The sequence below is a fragment of the Macaca thibetana genome, chromosome 15 (assembly GCF_024542745.1).
Source record: "Macaca thibetana thibetana isolate TM-01 chromosome 15, ASM2454274v1, whole genome shotgun sequence".
Taxonomy (NCBI): Eukaryota; Metazoa; Chordata; class Mammalia; order Primates; family Cercopithecidae; genus Macaca; species Macaca thibetana.
Window position 1 is genome coordinate 6,348,174 of NC_065592.1, and position 18,037 is coordinate 6,366,210.

At 42.5% G+C, this 18,037-nt stretch overlaps 1 protein-coding gene across 2 annotated transcripts in view; it reads left to right on the forward strand.

The window, feature by feature from the left end:
- The window catches only part of MED27 (mediator complex subunit 27), a 443,188-nt gene that overhangs the window by 275,830 nt on the left and 149,321 nt on the right, over positions 1–18,037 (forward strand). For both annotated transcript variants that reach the window (XM_050760248.1, XM_050760249.1), the window contains one exon: positions 16,655–16,785. In XM_050760248.1, the coding sequence (XP_050616205.1) occupies positions 16,655–16,785 (131 nt within the window). The remainder of the gene's footprint in view (positions 1–16,654; positions 16,786–18,037) is intronic.

The following is an 18,037-nucleotide window of genomic DNA, read 5'->3' on the forward strand; positions in this document are numbered from 1 at the left end:
ATGTCTCTGGGTCTCTAGTATGCTTTCTAAGAAGATCCGTCGGATGCTAGTATTTCATCACGTAGCGGGAGGGAGAAATGATAAAACACGAAGCTCCTGAAAAGAAAGGACTGGCCTTTCTTCCCCTCTTTTAGGTGCACGCTGGTTTTAAAAACCTCTTTCTCAGCGGTGCTCTTACGATTTTGGCTCCCAGCAGTTAGCTTTTCTAGAGTGGAATAGTTGAGGGCAAGAGTACCTGGTGTTTGATGGCAGTGTTAGAAGCTGAATTTTTCAGAGAAGCAGAGACTCCACTAGACTTAGAGCCACTCCCTTGGGTCAGGGCCACGGAGAGCCAGGCAGCACTGTCATGAGGGGCGCCGCTGTCTTTGAGACCATGTGGCTCTGGCACCAGTGCACACTCCGCTGAAGACAGGGCAGAGGCCCGAATCCCCTAACACTGGTCAGGCTTGTGCCTCCTCCAACAGATGGACCGGTAACACCTTTTCACATCCCTCCCTGTCTTTGAAAACCAGGACATAAGTCGCCAGTTTGTTGTCTTCTGCCTTTGGGAAATCCTCACATTTTCTGTATGGGAAGCACAGCCAGCCCATGTCACTCCACCCTTTTCTACCTCCTGCCACTCTAGCAGCAGTTCACGTGCCATAACCTGTGTACCTTGATTTGCAATTTTTGGACCATACTCTGCACCAGCTCCCCCACCTCCCGCACCCTGACACTTTTGTTTGCAAGGGTAATACAAAATGCAGCTCACAGGCCTATTTCAGACTTTATTAAAACATCATTTCCCCTGCCTTGTTCCCAGATTTCTGTGCTTAATCATAGAAAGCCAGCTTGTTCAAATATACATTATTCTTGCTTGGAAAACTCTTGGCTTGTCTTCCTCCCCACCTCCTTCCATGTTTTGTAACCTCGCTTCACCGAGGCCACTCTTATTAAATATCATAATTTGCTCATTGGAGAGTTATTTGTAAACTTAATTAACTCTCTGTCAGTGTTTGAGTTAATTTTCTCCCTTTCATTTTAGCCTCCCTGGCCATGGTTTTTCATACTCTGTCCTGTGTCTGTTAAAGACTTTGTAAATAGTTTTGAAATGCCAGTTGGTGATATATGGGCCTCTTTAACATTTCTTTGATTTATGTGCAGTGCTGTGGAAAAAGGCAAAGAAAGCAAATTATATGGCAAAAAAATGTTGCCAATCTTTACTTTTTTACTCTTAGTTTTAAAAAGTATACTTATCAATCAAATTTGATGGATTTTCTTTTTTATAAAGATTGAAAATTTAACTATTTGAAGACTTGTGCAATGCATGTTCTGTATTTGCTTAATCAAGTAACTTGGTACTAGAGTAGGGTTTCAGAATTCTAAAAGCTTTCAATCTCTACTATTTGTTCCTATCCTCCTCCCTCCCTGACTCTTCAACAATACATGCGTGAAATGGCCAGATTTTTGATAGGAGTTAGAAAGAAGGAATCCTCTCAATGCTGGAAGTATAGTGCTGAATCTTTCTGGTGAACCAGCAAGAGCTGTGTCCTTCTCTTAGTTGACCGTGACTTGTCTGAGGCTTCTTTCTCCGTGGCATATCTCTGATGGCTTCCAGGTCTCAAGAGACTGACCTCCTGAAGCTACCGGTGAATCTGCAAATGTTAATTCTGTACTCAGATTTTAGCATGTCTCGGAGCTGCCTGGGAGTGCCTGTTAACGGTGTGAATTCCTGGGTTCCTTAGTAGAAGTTCTGATCTCACAGATTGGAGGTGGGCCCCTGGAATCTGCACTTTTGGCAAACACTCTGTAGATGATTCTATTGCAGATGATCTCTGGCTATCCTTTGAAAATGATTTGAAGGCTATAATGTCCTTGATTATATACCACTCCCCTATCTCCAGTGACACCCCTCCCCCAATTGTCTACTATATGAAGTCCAAAGAAGATGTAAAAATTCCATATTACTTGGGAGCATCGGGACTTGTCATTTGTGTAGGCAGGGTATATAGGTCTGGCTGTGCAGTTATGCAATGCCTACAGGCCTCTTTGGATTTTTTTTTTTTTAATCTATTTGTTCATTCAGCCACGACTATGTGCCAAGCACTGTCGTAGATGTTGCAGCTACAGTCATGACTAAGAAGTCTCTGTCCTATTGGAGCTTATATTCTAAAGTATGGGAGATAGGGAGAGGGTGAGTGGGAGAAGTAGAAACTAAACAAACAAACGATATGTATGTAATACCTCGCTGGCTTTACTACTGTGATTAAGATAAAACTGCTGTGATAGAAAGCACCTGCCAGCTCCTTTAGGTGGCCAGAAAAGACTCTCTGAGAAGGTAAAGTTCAAGTTGAGACTTGTACAACAAGAAGTCAGGTATGCAAAGATCAGAGTGAAGAGCATTCCAGGTAGAGGGGACAGCTAGTGCAAGAGGCCTCAAAACAAGAACAGAAAGGAAGCCAGCCAGGGTGGTGGAATGCTGGTGAGGCAGGTGGAAGGAGGAGGTGGGGCCAGAGCACATAGGTTGTCCTGCTGTGTGTGTGTGCCCTCTGACTCTACTGTGGCTGTGGTTGCTCAGATCAGAGACGGGCACCTAGGCCAGTGACTGCCAGCAGTTGATGAGGTCCCAGCCAGCATGGGTGCTGTGCCCAGCACACTCACCCTCCACGGCCTGGCACAGATTCACAGCTCCTTATCAAAGCTTTGGGCATCTGAGTGTGTTTTGGATTTTATAACATTTTATATTATAGAATGGTAGCATGGCTCCTATACCATTAATTTCTCCAGCAGGGTCTGGGGCAGTGCAGTGTAATCAAATTCTGTGCAGCAAAATGTGTGACTGTTCACACTAAGTGAGATAAATGAAGATTTCAATAGACTCACATCAGTTCATGGCAGGTGTTGCTGCCACATGAGTTTTGGCACCTACATCGACGAGAAGGCTTTAGATGTTCAGAACTGTTTATACATTTTATACTGTGCAAGGGAATTATGGCTGTGTACTGGCAGATTCTTGGCCCATCCTCTGTTCTGGGTGTGAAACATCAGAAGGCAATGAGTGGGTGAAAAGGTGTGTGCACACGAGTGTGCCTGCTCAGGCGGCAGCAGGCAGAGTCCCAGGAGAGAGCAGAGGCGAGTCAGGAGACGTTGATTGTGGTGGAGTTGGAAGAAGCAGCCCAGAAGAATCCAAATCCCAGAAGCTGAGTAGGACAAATGGCCGGAAGCTGCTGGAGCAGTTGGGCTGCGGTGGGCTGCGTTCCGGTCTCTTAAGAGGCCTGTTTGTGAATACGGCTCCTGTGGTTTCTTCTTTCCCACAGAGCAGACCCTTACTAACTGGGCAACCAGAGCACAACTGTGCTCGTAGTAACCTGCAGACCTAACTGGATAATAAGAGGAGTCATTAGATACCCATCATCCTCACTCCGTTGATTCAGAATTCAAATATCTACCATACTTTGAAGTTTACTTACATCCCCTCTGGCTATCTCCTGCCAGCTAATGAATTCATTTACTCATTTATTTTAAAAATACTTACTGAGAGCATGCTAAGTCCTGGAGAGGCAGTTGAGTGTAGTGGTTACATAGCAGGGGCCCCAGAGCCAGGCTCTCCGGATACCAGTCCTGACCCTGCCACTTAACGTCTGTGCCTCAGTTTTCTCATTTGTGAAACAGAGATGATACTAATAGTACCTGCCTCACAGGGTGGTTGTACAGATTAATTAAATGAATTAGAATAGCACCTGGTTCATAGTCCTGTATACACATTAGCTGATGTTATTTTTTTTTTGTTGATAGGCCAAGCACTGTTCCGGACACTGGGGATGTAGCTGTGAGGACTAGGGGAGGTATCTACTCCTACGGGGCTTACATTCTAGGCAGATCTTGACCTTCTAAAAGCAGAGCGTTTCTTTGTATGTCCATTCATGTGCAGCACTGTGCTCTGCATCCATCAGGCCATCCCATTCTCAGCACATTTTTATTGAATGCTCACGTAGACCCTTATGCTAGGCAGGGAGGCTTCTAAAATGGGGTTTTAGAGACAGTTCTGGCAGTCTTGTGGCATACACTTTGGGAAAAGAGTAAAGTATTTACACAGAAACCCCCACACTATCATGTACATTGGTCAGCCCTGGGAAAGGTGTTTCAGAAAGGCTTCTGGTGTGGCTTGAGCAATTTCAGTTCTTCACCACTCTCTGCATGCCAGGTACTTAAAGGGAAAGGCAGCCTATTTCTTGGGTATTGGGGACCAAGAGGACACATGAGATGTCGCACAAGTTGCCTGTTCTTATTTTCTCACTCCTGGTCCCAAAGCAGGCTACTTTCCCTATCTGGGCTCTTCCTCTGGATGGACATGGTTGGTGATGGACGTGTGAATATTCCTTCTTGGACATTCCCAGCTGGCTGCTGCTGCTCCTCACTTTGGTTGCTCGGCTTGTTCTTCACAGCAGATTTTGGAAAGTTTGAGTAAGGCTGCTGAGCATCATTGGAGTTAGAGTAGGGAACATGCACATTGGAGTAGCCCTTCTCGTGTTGGACTCAACTCTCTTATGGCTCAGCCATCCCTGTGAACTCCCCTTCCCCAAATCCACCAGGAACAGACTTGTTTTTGACTTGTCTATCTTCCCTAAGGCTTTTTTCATCAGACGCAAGTTCTTCCAGTTATTGGCACAGTCACTCCTAAGACTTAGCTTAAGTGTTAATGGCTCAACAATCTCAGCCTATTAACACTAATCATAATAATGTTTATTGAATGTGTGCTTGTGCCAGCCACTTTGCTTGGCCCTTTTCATGTTCTTAACCCTCACTAACTCCAAGAACCAGAATGTATTTTTGCTCAGTGAAACCTGAGATTGTTTCTAGAGTAATCAAATAGTATTGAGTAGCAGTGTTATCCCCAACAGTAGAAGAGAGCAAAGGCTTCAGAAAATTGAAGAACTCTCCCAAGGTCATAGAGTTGGTTCAGGAGAGGGCCTCTGCTGTATATCCAGATGGTTGACTATGAACCCACATTCTTAATTAGATTAAGAGTAGTAGAACTCTTTCTCTACCTAGGTCTTGTTGATCAGTAGAAAATTTACTCTGGGCTGGGCGCAGTGGCTCACACCTGTAATCCCAACACTTTGAGAGGTCGAGGCGGGCAGATCACCTGAGGTTCGGAGTTCGAGACCAGCCTTACTAACAAGGAGAAACCCTGTCTCTACTAAAAATACAAAATTAGCCGGGCATGGTGGCGCATGCCTGTAATCCCAGCAACTCGCAAGACTGAGGCAGGAGAATCTCTTGAAAACCCAGGAGGCGGAGGTTGCCGTGAGACGAGATCGCGCCATTACACTCCAGCCTGGGCAACTAGAACGAAACTCCGTCTCAAAAAAAAAAAAAATTCACTCTAATCTGTTTGTTTTAAACCAAAAACATGCCCGTTGTTAATGTATGACTTTGCCTTTTTTTTTTTTTCCAAGGGGAAAAACCATTGTCCTGTATTTATATGGGAAAATCCTGACACACAGGCTTCCACCCGCATTACCTTTTCTCATAGTTCCTGTGTGTAGATAATCACAATCAGAACTTGAACAGACCGACAGAAATCCTTTAGCAGTCCTACAAAGAGTGCTGTGGGAGTCTGGGGAGAAACTTTGATCTTCTAGTACCGAATTCTTAGATAGATGCATAAGAAGCACTCCTTAACCTGATTGTTTCATGCATCAAGGTTGAGTCAACTTTCTGGGCATTTAGGTTGTGTGTAGATTAAAAAGAACAATCTCTACAGTATATTAGAAGGAGCTGCCCAACTAATCCTCGGGATTGCCTTTCAATTAGAGTGCTCACCTTGTTTCTGCAGGCCTTATACAATTGTCCTTAGGATTTGACCAAGAGGCATCATCTTGTAATAGATTGTCTTCTTCAGTTGTATGAGAAGAATTCTGAGTTGGGTTTCCTTCTCAATATAGCTACTCATTTAGAATGACCTAGTGGATACATTTTTCCTTTTTTCTCATTACATTTATCAATTTATTATCTGACATGCTTAGGGTGACAGGATTTGATGTAAAAGGTGATCATTCTAATCAATTTTGTGAAAATTCCGTCATTCCTGGTGTTATTGGAGGAAGCGAATTTCTAGGTATGGTCACTTGTGAAAATCACAAGAACAGCTCTTTCTTTGCCTGTTTGCAGTGTACTGAGCAGTATGCTTAAGGCTTTTGCACACATTATACCGCCTAACTCCAACAACAACCATTCGTCATCTGTAAAAGGAGGCTGACGATACTGCCCTCCATGGGTTTGTTGTGAGATAGGGAAAAGGCACTTTTAAAGCCTGCCTCAGGGGAGTGTTCCCAATAAACACAAAAACAGCGCTCTCCTTACGAGATTGAACGTTGCCTTTTCTTATTGAGCTGATAAAGAAAGTGGCTCAGAAGGGAGGGAAAACACCCAGAATCACTCATGTTGGACTGGGGTTTGAACTCAGGGCTATCTCTCTGCGAGGCTGCATCTTCTGTGCATTGGGCCACACTGCCTCCAGAGTGTCAGCCTTTGCTGCTTCATGGCCAAGTACAAAGGAAAGCAGGTGCCTCCTTGGACCTGTTGCCTCCTCATAGTCCTGAGCTACCACGCCTTGTTCTTCCTATTCCTAAAAGAACAATGCAGTTGTTAAAATGATCAATAAAAAAAAAATTCCTTCTTACGAGCTCTCTCCTGTTTCCTGATTTCTCTTCTTGCATGCCTCCTAACTAAGCAGCTGTCTCACTTCCACTCCTATACTTTTTTGTTTTTCTGACATCGTTGTCGTATATCTTTTTCCAGTCAGTGATTATATGGCTCCCTATTTTCCTGTCTCCTTCCATCTGAGTTTTCTCTTCACTGCCTATCCTTCTTCCTTGCCTCTTCTGACTGTATATCCCCAGTAAGCAGGGAGTAAGTAGGGGGATGGCTGATCAAATCCCTGATTTGTAGCCAGGTGTCTCCCAGCAGACTATTGGTTTATGGAGGAAAGCCGAGGAGACTAATGGGGCTGCATCTGACCATAATGAAAATGGTGCTTAAAGCAGCAACAGGCATTTCATGATACTGGAATAAAGAAGAGCTAAATAAACTCTCCAACTAAATCTAAATGAACTGGGAGGTGCACAGAAACTCATTTTTCTTTTCTGAGAAGCCATCCCTTCTTCACACTACCCATAAAAGAAGAAGTTTATAAAATATATAGATTGGCAATTTTCAAAAAATCAGGTTTATTAGTTTACTGACTAGATACCTTGGCAATGAGTGACTAATGCTTAGAATTCAGTGTTTAGAACTTGAAATGTCCATTGGTAGTTCTCACTGTACTCATTGTTTAGTTGAAAAACGTCTGTTTTCTTTTGGGGCAGGGGAAGGAGAAATATTCAGGGGCATATTTCTTATATGGGAATATTTCGTTCTTCCCCCATGCCTCACCTGTGAATGTTTGGGTAGAAAAACCAATAAAGTATTGTATGTCAGTAAATGCTTAAGTGCCTGTTAGGGCTGTAGCATTGCATTTGATTTCAACTTTTTTTTTTTTTTTTTTTTTTTGAGACGGAGTCTCACGCTGTCGCCCAGGTTGGAGTGCAGTGGCACGATCTCGGCTCACTGCAAGCTCCGCCTCCTGGGTTCACGCCATTCTCCTGCCTCAGCCTCCTGAGTAGCTGGGACTACAGGCGCCCGCCACCGCGCCCGGCTAATTTTTTGTATTTTTAGTAGAGACGGGGTTTCACTGTGGTCTCGATCTCCTGACCTTGTGATCCGCCCGCCTCGGCCTCCCAAAGTGCTGGGATTACAGGCGTGAGCCACCGCGCCCGGCCAATTTCAACTTTTACTAGGCATAAGACACCTCAAGGAGCCCTTTCCCAACTGATATGGTTTGGCTCTGTGTCCCCACCCAAATCTCATCTCTAATTGTAATCCCCGGGTGTTGAGGGAGGAACCTGGTGGGAGGCAACTGGATCATGGGGCGGTTTTCCCTATGCTGTTCTCATGATCGTGAGTGCTCATGAGATCTGATGGTTTTATGTTTGGCAAGTTCCTCCTTCGCTTGCTTCTTTCTCCTGCCGCCATGTGAAGAAGGCCCTTGCTTCCCTTATGCCTTCTGCCATGATTGTAAGTTTCCTGAGGCCTCTCCAGTCATGTGGCACTGTGAGTCAATTAAACCTCTTTCCTTTATAAATTACCCAGTCTCTGGAAGTATCTTTATAGCAGTGTGAAAATGGACTAATACACCAGCCCCCCGTCACTAGCTGCCTAATTGGAGACTTTTGGTGACTAGTAAAATGTTTGCATTCCATATTTAAATTTCACTGATGTTGATTTTTGTACTAGGAAGTCAAGCGCAGACTGCTCAGAGTAACATTTAAATACAGAATTTCATTGTTAGGACCTCAGTCATAATTCTAGCCTTACTTTGTAGACTTTTGATTCAGGCCTTAAGTATGTGTTTAAAAACTAATGTCCTACATTTCTGGTAGAAATATAAAGATAATCCTGAGATGTGTCTTTCTTCCCTGTTACTTCTGTCTTTGGTTAATAACTGAAATATCAGATGCACAATCTGTTTTTCTTGAGTCCAGAAGTGTAATATGCAAATGGATAAGGATTCTGGGGTGGTTCATCCTTAGCTGGTGACAAGAACATGATGGTGCATCTGACATGGCCTTCTTCCTCCAATAGAAACATGGGCAAACAAGATAGCCCACCATGTTGTCCCTCTTCAGAGGGCATATTCTCATTCATCGTCACGGCCTGTCAATAATCTGTTATGATGCTCTCATTACTGTGTTGTCAAATTTTGCGTTGATCCTATTTATATTTTTGGCCTGCATCTCCTTAAGTGGCCATGTGTCTTAATTTAGGCTGCGTAATAAAATACCATAGACTGGGGTAAACAACAAGCATTTATTTCTCCCAGTTCAGAAGGCCGGAAAGTCCAAGGTCAAGGTGCTGGCAGATTTGGTGTCTGGTGAGGGCTCTCTTCCTGGTTTGCAGATGGCCACCTTCTTGCTATATCCTCTCATGGTGGAGAGAGAGAAATCTGATCTCTTCCTCTTCTTTAAGGGCATTAATCCCACCATGGGGGCATCACCCTCATGGCCTTATCTAAACCTGATTATCTCCCAAAGGATCCAGCTTCAAATACCATCACATTGGGAATTAGGCCAATGTGTATTGAAACAGAAGAATTTTGGGGAGACAAAAACGTTCAACCCTTGACACCAGGGGACTCTCCAACGTGATCTTTATGACCCTGTCCATTGGTCTCTGAGACCATGCAAGGCAGATGGGGTGAGCGCCTGGTGTGAATAGAGAGGGGGCTCCTGGGAGACAGGAAAACACCAATTTTTATATACCCTTGTCTGTCTTTTCTTAGCTGCTTATCTTCCCATTTTTTCCCTTCTTCAGTTGTCTTTCTCTTTCCCTTTACAAATAATCCCTATGATGTTTGTTTCTTCCATTGTTAGCCACATTTTAGTTTGCTTTGTTAGTGAATTCATTCAGATATGTGAGTCATTCTCCTTCTGTCAGACTGGCATCTTTGAAGGATGGTAACATGCATACAGCTGTAGCATAAACAGGAGCAGTCGTGGAGAAAGGCCTATTAATAAAGGTGGAAATTCTGGGGAGTTGCAATAGAACCATCTAAACAACCCTAACCATTACAGATATTTAAGAGAGAAAAGGGCTGCTATCCATCGTCTCTGTTTACTTCTTGGATAGCTTTTGAAGTTTGGACATTTGAGCACTAATATGTAGGGAAGAAAGAAACTCAGATGGCATTTAGCATGTAAATAATGCCACAGTGGAGCAGGAAGCGCAGCTCTGATTTGCTGTCCTGCTTTCCTAGTAATTGAAGGAGCTGAAACCGAGCTTCCAGGAGAGAACAAATAGGCAAGTAAATTGAAGGCTTCCTTCTTATGGTTTACTGATGCTGTTTTGACCAAGTAAAAAGATTATTTACCCATAAAAGCTCAAGTCTAAGGTGTTTTTTCTAAACTATTGGCTATTTGAAAGAAGCATTAGGAGATAAAAGGAGGAAAGAAGCTAATATCATTATCTGATATTTAGATTAAAACCCAAGCAAAACAATTAGATTTATGGTATTTTTCTGTAGCTGTTTTCCTTGGCACAGATAATACCAGACGAGCTTGCCTGTTTTTTGCTTAGAGTTACGTTCAAAAGAAGAACCAGAGCTCTATTGTAATACATGATTCTTTCTCATTAGCTGGTAACAAAACATATTTCAGTAATGAGGGGCAAAGGTCCTTGCAACTCACAGTGGTGACAAAGTTTCCTGATTTTGCACAGTTCTTAGTTCGAGTTGAAAGCTTAATGGTCTGGGGAAACATGACTGTGTGAGACTCTCAGATTAGCACCCTACCTCCCAGTGCTGCAACACACATCCCAGCTGTATGGGGTGTGACTTGATCCAGGTATATGTGGTGTGGATTGTTCCAGGTGTCATGTGTCCTCAGGTTGTGGCTGTGGGCTTTGGTGTGTTCTGTTGTACATTGGAAGGATTTTCAGTGCACTTATGTCAGCCAGCTCTGGCTGTTTTGGTCAGTGATCTAGAGGGGAAGTGGCACGGGTGTACTTTCTTGCTATCATTATATATAATATACATTCGCAAAGAGAATTCTTCAGTAGAAACAGAGGATACATGTGGAATCTCCTGGAAACCCATTAGACAGAAGCACAACTGCTCTGTGACAGAGCCGTATCAAAACTGCTAGGAAGGTTCAGCGTGCCACTGTGCATCTGGAATTTAGATTTTCTGATGAAACTATGGTTTCTTGATTTCTTTTCTCTAAGGTATTTAACCCTGAATATTAAAACTTGAAGACAATAGAGTTTAAAACTTCTTCAAACTCACCACCTAACACATGACTGGAGTCAGTGGGAGGGAAAAGCATGCAACATCTCAGCGCCTGCAGGAGGGCAGAGTGAAGAGTTCTATCATGACAAGCAGGAGCCAGGAGAGGCCGGTGACAGGAATGTGGCTGCCTCCTTGGCATGGGCCAGCTCCCGTCCAGGAGGGATTGCTGTGTTCCGTTGCCTAAGGGGAGATAAATGTCAGTATCTCCAGTTAGAAAGATGCAGCACACCTGTCCCCGCGGGACAGCATTATTAAGGCAAACCCTGTATGGCCCACCGTCCTCCTGCGAATGATGTGACCTGGGGTCAGTGACCTCTTTAAGGCTGGCATCTCCTCTCCTGTGAAATGGGGTTGTGGGTAGGGGGAAGATTGGCATCTGCTATGGTTTTTCTCTATTGTTAAATTCTGTGATTTGAAGTCATCCAGGGGCAGTCCCTATGGACCCCTTTTTCTGAACTCAAGCCTGTGAACATACCCACTTTTGGGCAATTGGAATAAGAGGCAAAAAGGTTTCTTTTGTGGTTCTGTCATGACAGTGGGCACCTAGAAAGCAGTGTATTTGCTTTCATAAGAGGCCAGCCATAAGAGGACTGTCAGATGGAAGCAGTCTGTTCTAGATTGGTTGCATTGCCAAGCCAAACCAGCATTCCCACGAATCTGCCAGTCTACTTGTTAGCTGACAAATTCATTAGCATCACCTGTATTCAATGCACTATCCTGGACATTGTACAGAATAGAGTCATCAATAACAAGGTCTGTGCCCTAGAGATAAGACTCCCTGGGTGGCAGCTTCACTCCCAGACCCAGGAATAACACAAGGCTGCCTTTTCTGGGCGCATTTCCCAGTACAGACAGGAGCTTTGTGCTTGGAGAAGGAAATTGGCCTGGAGTGACTGGCAGAGGAGATGGTGGGGCTCCCTACCCCCTTGATCTCTTCTGCCCTCCTGTGGGTCCTCTGGTCTAAGCCAGACAGAATTTATTATAACTTAGTTCTGTGCCGTTCTTTGCCCTTATATGTAATTATATGCAAAGTTATTTTAAAAAAATAAAGTCAATCATAACTTATGGCCAGGAGAGCTCTTTTTTTCCCCTTCATCCTTAAAAAAGCCTTTGGTGAATCTTGAGAAAGAAATAGTGATTTTCATAGTGAGAAGAATCAAATCTTGATTGATCTGGCTTATATGTTTTGAGATTGTCAAATGTCAGGTTCTCTTAAAGTGGGATTCGGGCCAGATGGCAAGGGTAGAGCAATGCTGCATAGGATGGGATGCTGTAGCATGGACCCCAGGGAAGTTCCAGCATACACTTCAGCTTTTAAGTACTAGGCCTAATTGAATGCCACTGGCTTAATTAGTATATTGAACATGATCGGTTTGATGAGTTTCCTTCTATTCTCTTTTCAAACTTTGGTCCAGTGCAAAACATTTACCTATGGATATTTTGGGGCGGGTAGAAGCGTTCAGAACACTGCGGAAGACATCAAGCAAGTGGAGAGTGAATGGGGGAGGGGTCATTGCTCATCTCATTTCCTGAACCCAAGATTTAAGTCAGAAACTTTGCGTTTGAGGCCGGGCGCGGTGGCTCAAGCCTGTAATCCCAGCACTTTGGGAGGCCGAGACGGGCGGATCACGAGGTCAGGAGATCGAGACCATCCTGGCTAACACAGTGAAACCCCGTCTCTACTAAAAAGTACAAAAAAACTGGCCGGGCGAGGTGGCGGGCACCTGTAGTCCCAGCTACTCGGGAGGCTGCGGCAGGAGAATGGCGTAAACCCGGAGGGCGGAGCTTGCAGTGAGCCGAGATCCGGCCACTGCACTCCAGCCTGGGCGACAGAGGGAGACTCTGTCTCAAAAAAAAAAAAAAAAAAGAAACCGCGTTTGAATCCTGTTTTTATCATTGCCTTTTATATCATTTCCTTCTGGTATATGTTATTTGTAATTTGAGCATATTTTAAAGCTAATTGAATTTTGACTCCCAATAGTTTGGACTCTTCAAAAGAGGATTCTATAAAGACCTTGGCTATCCAACAGAAAAAGGTTTGTTAAGTCTCTTGTATTAATATTGCAGGGATATTCCTTCATGTCAAATACCTTTCTACCTTTAGAAATACAAAGGAATCAAATTTTAGAGTTCGGTGGGTCCTCAGAGAAAATGTCATGCATATTTTCTAGAGAGGGACAGGAGATACGGAAGGTCACCCAGTGTGGTAGTAGCAAAGCCCAGGAGCACATTTCCAGAGAGGCTGCTGATTGCAGAGGCCCTTCCTCTCCCACTTACATTTCATCAGGACCCTGCCTGACAACTTGGAGCCTCTTATGTATTCAATATGACTAAAACAGCGTTATTTTAAAACGACTCAGTAAATCAAAGTTTTCCTCATTTTAATTGGTCTTTCCTCAGATCATTATTAATCGCTAAAACTTTCTCAGGTATAGAGGTAATTAGTAGATATAATTGGTTAGAGAGGGCTTCAGGTTGAGAACTGATAGAAAAATCCCAGGTCATTCATAGAAAATAGAAAGTGGAAATTAATAGATAGCAAAATTGTAACTGAGAGAAATACTCTAAAAAATTCAGAGAACACTGCAACACGGAAATGGCTGTTCCTGTGGAGCGGTGACTTACCAGTAAGTCACGAACCTTCCCTTCCAACTCACCAACCACATCAACACTCCCATTCCCCGCACCTGTCAGATATGGAAGTTAAAAGAATAGATCATTTCTCTCCTTCTTTCATTTTTATTCCTGCTGGTTAGTGGAGAAACGATCTTCGATAGAAAAATCACATTAGAACTTTTAATAAGTTGCTTTTTGAAATAGAGTTGTTTCCATGCTGCAGACATTTGGAGATAAGTATGTTTCTTGAAATATATTTTTATAGAAAATATTACAGAGCCTGTAATTGAGAACTGATGGCAGTATTTTGGGGAGTTATATGTTTCTAATGTTAATTTGTAGATTCATTCTGAACTCCCTTCTTCTGTTTTAGAACCATTGGCTGAGTGAACATTTTCCAAGAGCCTCTTCAGATCTAAACTGTGTTCCATGGAATGGAGTATTGGTGCTTAAATAATGTATAATCCAGTTGGACAGGAGCTGCCTGTCAGTTTTATTAACTTTGACCTTTTCTCCCATTATAAAGGTGGTTCAGTAAATATTTAATGGGCCCCTATAGATCTTGACAGTCAGAGCCGTGTTCCTGGAAACTGGGATACATATATATGATTAACAAGTGCTGCTTAATCATTATGAGTCAGCTCTCAAGGGCAGATTTTGTTTTGGGGGAAGAAGCGTCCTTCCACCTATGTGTGCTGTCAGAGGTGCACTGTACATTGAGAGCATCCAAGATGGTTGAGGTTTCAAAGGAACCCTTTAAAAGACAGATAGCAGTTAGCATACATTTCTGCTGTTTTGGGTTTTTTGTTTGTTTGTTTGAGCAAATGATCAAAATGATGCCAGGTGGGCAAAATCACCCTGTGACTCTGCATAGTTAGCAGGACTCTTCCACTCAAAGAGTCAGCAGGGCTGGAACGGCTGAGCTTGCATGGACCCTAATAAATACAAAGGAGGAGAGCCAAAAGAAGAGACGATTCCTTGAGCCAGGAGGAGGCCCCTGCCAAGCTGTCTTTCCCTGTAATTTCGTAAAGCCCCATGCATATTGCACTCATTGCAAATTCTGGCAGGGAAGATCGAAACCCAAGTAGCTGACATTTTGAAACATTGTCTTTCAAACTTGTACTGTCCCTTGCCTCCATTGATTTCCCATTTAAGAAATCTGTAGGAAAAAAACAGTTGAGCAAAATTCATTGGTCTAAGATGAGTTGTTAGAGCCAAATTATGATCCCCCCGCCCCTTTTCCACCCTGAAAAGAGCTCCATATTTATTATGAATGTGATGTATGTTTGTCTTGTGTTGGGCACCCGTAAGGCTCCCACAGCAAATCGTCCAAGTAAATCAAGAGCCTTTTAAAAAGCGGTATGGATGCTCCAAACACAGTCGTACTGGATCACTGGATATCCTCGTTTTTATAGCCACGTTCCAGCAGCAGATCATTTCAGTTGGTTTTGTTTTCTCTGCTCTCTATTTGCAGGCGGCCCTGTGGCTTTAGATGAGGCTGTTTATTTTTCAGAACGTTATTGCCCTTTGCATCCAAGGCCCAGCCCCTTTTATATGGTGGTCGCCAGTTTCATTACTGTGAGCTGTAATGCAGCTGACTCGGCAAAGAAAATCTGTGCCTTGGAAGAGCGTTTTGAGAAGAAATTGATTCAGAGCTTTAGAATGAATTACTATTTGTATGTTTAGATAATTCTAAATAAATGTTTGAAAGACCTTTCTTAATTTGAGAAGAGAGGAAGGAACACATTGGATGTTATAAATGGTCTCTATCCAAGTTCTTAGCTTGGCATTTTCACATGTGAATCTTTTATTTACATCTGCTCAAAATTGGGATACCTTTCAAGGATAATTTTATTATAGTGATATTGATGACAACTCTTATGATCTAAAATACAAAAGCATGGGATTAGAAAGGGAAGCTAAAAGTTATTGTCATACGTCAAATTGGTTATAAGCTTCATTTAGCAAGGAGTGAGAATGATGAGTTATATTTTAAATCAGAATTTCCTGATGGTAGATGTTAAGGGGATTGACTGTGTTAGGGCACAAATGAGCTTTCTGTGGTGATGGAAAGTTTCTTTATCTTGATTGGGGTGGTAGTTATAGAGGTATATACATTTGTCAAAACTCCTTAAACTGTTCACTTAAAATGTGTGTATTATATTTTACATAAATTATAATTCAAAGTCTTGTTTGGTTTAGAACTGGGCAGTATCATTTGTCTTTCCCAATAATAAATTGAAGTATAGAGAAGTAAAGTTATCTATCCTAAGTCACCGCGAAGCTCAGCAGTTTGTCCAGGGATCAAGCAAAGGATGCTGGCACCAGACACATTTAAAGCATGCTGCTGCTTTACCTCCATGACATTGTTCCAGTTGCACGTCCATGGACTTGAAATTGGCTTTTCCACTCTGTTCTCTCCAATGAGCTTATATCCATTTGTATACATTGTTCTAAGATATATTCATGAGCTTGTTCTTATGATTGATATTTGTAATTTAACCATTTAAAAGATAGCTCAGTGGTTCTGAATGCAGACTCATAGTATGTTTGAATCTATGTATGATAAGCCATGTTGTGGTCATGGTGTGCTGCAGTAGACTACAAATTCTATGGTTTTTATTATAAGCAAGATACGACGGTAGCAAGACTTCCCAGAACTAACTTTGTCTCTAAGGAAAACCTCTGGATTTTCTTACTAAAAAATTACATAGGCTTTAAAACCATTTACAAAAAGCATATGAATAGTAGTGAAAAATAAAGTAAAAATCACTCAAATTCTGCTACTGAAAAATACAGTCAGCGTTTTAGAGAACATTTTTTTAAGTGCCTCTCTGTTTACAATGGAACCTTCTTTTCTTTTCAACAAAATGATATTGTGAAGTTCTTTCTCTATTTTAATCAATTTCACAGTCATTTGTTGGACATTTTGACTGCTTCCAGTTTTTCATCATGAGGTAATGCTATGATGAACAGTCTTGTTCTTGTTTCGTTTCCTGTTTGATTATCTTTTTATGGATAAATTCCTTGAAGCAGAATGTGAGCAGTTGTATTTGAAGTTACTTAAAATGTTCTAAGGGGATAAGATTATCAAGCATTGCTAGTTTAATACCATTTGTCCTGCTTTTACCAAATGCTATTTTTCTTTCCCTTTTGTTTTGTTTTTCTCTGCAGTTGCAGTACCATGCAGGACTAGCATCTGGACTTTTGAATCAGCAGTCGTTGAAGCGCTCCGCTAATCAGATGGGAGTATCTGCCAAACGTAGACCAAAGGCTCAGCCCACAACTCTTGTTCTACCACCTCAGTGAGTGACGGGTTTGAAAAACTACTTTAGTACTGGGTGAACTTCTTTACTTTATACTTGTTTCGGGGTAGTGGAAAGTTATTGTTTTCTTCAGAATTCCCTCCCTCTCTCCCTTCCTTTTTTTGAGACGGAGTTTCGCTTTTTCACCCAGGCTGGAGTGCAGTGGCATGATCTCGGCTCACTGCAACCTCTGCCCTCCTCTACCCCGTCAGGTTCAAGCAATTCTCGTGTCTCGGCTTCCCAAGTAGCTGGGATTGCAAATGCACACCACCATGCCCAGCTAATTTTTGTATTTTTAGTAGAGATGGGGTTTCACTATGTTGACTAGGCTGGTTTCGAACTCCTGACCTCAGGTGATCCACCTGCCTTGGCCTCCCAAAGTGCTGGGATTACAGGTATAAGCTACCACACCTGGCCCTGAATTATTTCTTTCTTTTAAAAGGGCATCTGTTAGGATTAGAAACCAAGCATGATGGTAACATAATTTGCATAGATCTTTGTGAAACAGCTATAATGCAGTTTATTTTACATATTTTGTATGTGACTTTTCCACCTAGGATTTTAAGAGACCTCATGGCTTATTATTTGTTTCCTTGTCACATTCCCAAAGGTGGTAGAATATGAGTACAGTTATCCTTATTTTATAAATGAGACAGCTGAGGAGCACCTTTGGTTAAGCTGCAGTCCACCTAGAGAACCTGCTAGAGCTGAGATTAGAATAAATGCTAGGTTCATTTGTTCATGTTTAAAAATAGTAATATATGTGCTCTTCTTTTTCCCATTAGGAAAGATAACGGATACAGTAAGCTTCACAGAGCATACAGTTTAATGATTTTCTCACACTTGTGTACATCCATGTAGCCACCACTTCCAGAATCCCATAAGGGTTCCTCTTCTTTGTTCTCTGTCTATACCCGTGCTGCCCTCCTTCCCAAGTTTAACACCATTCTGACTTCTTTAAACAGTTAATATTGCCTGTCCTTGAACTTCATATAAGTGGAATCATGCAGTGTCATTTTTTTGTATGAGCTCTTTTTCACTTAACATCATATGTGTTAGATTCATCCAGTTGTCCTTTTCTGTTGCAGTGTAGTCTTCCTTTGAATATGCCACACTTGATTCATCCACTTGGTTCATTCAACCTGTTGGGTCCTTTTGATTAGAATCCCTAGTAGGTGAGTGCAAAGGCTCACTCGATGATGTGGAATGAGAAATGTGGGCACATCAGTCCCTGTTTTGTCAGTGTGCACAC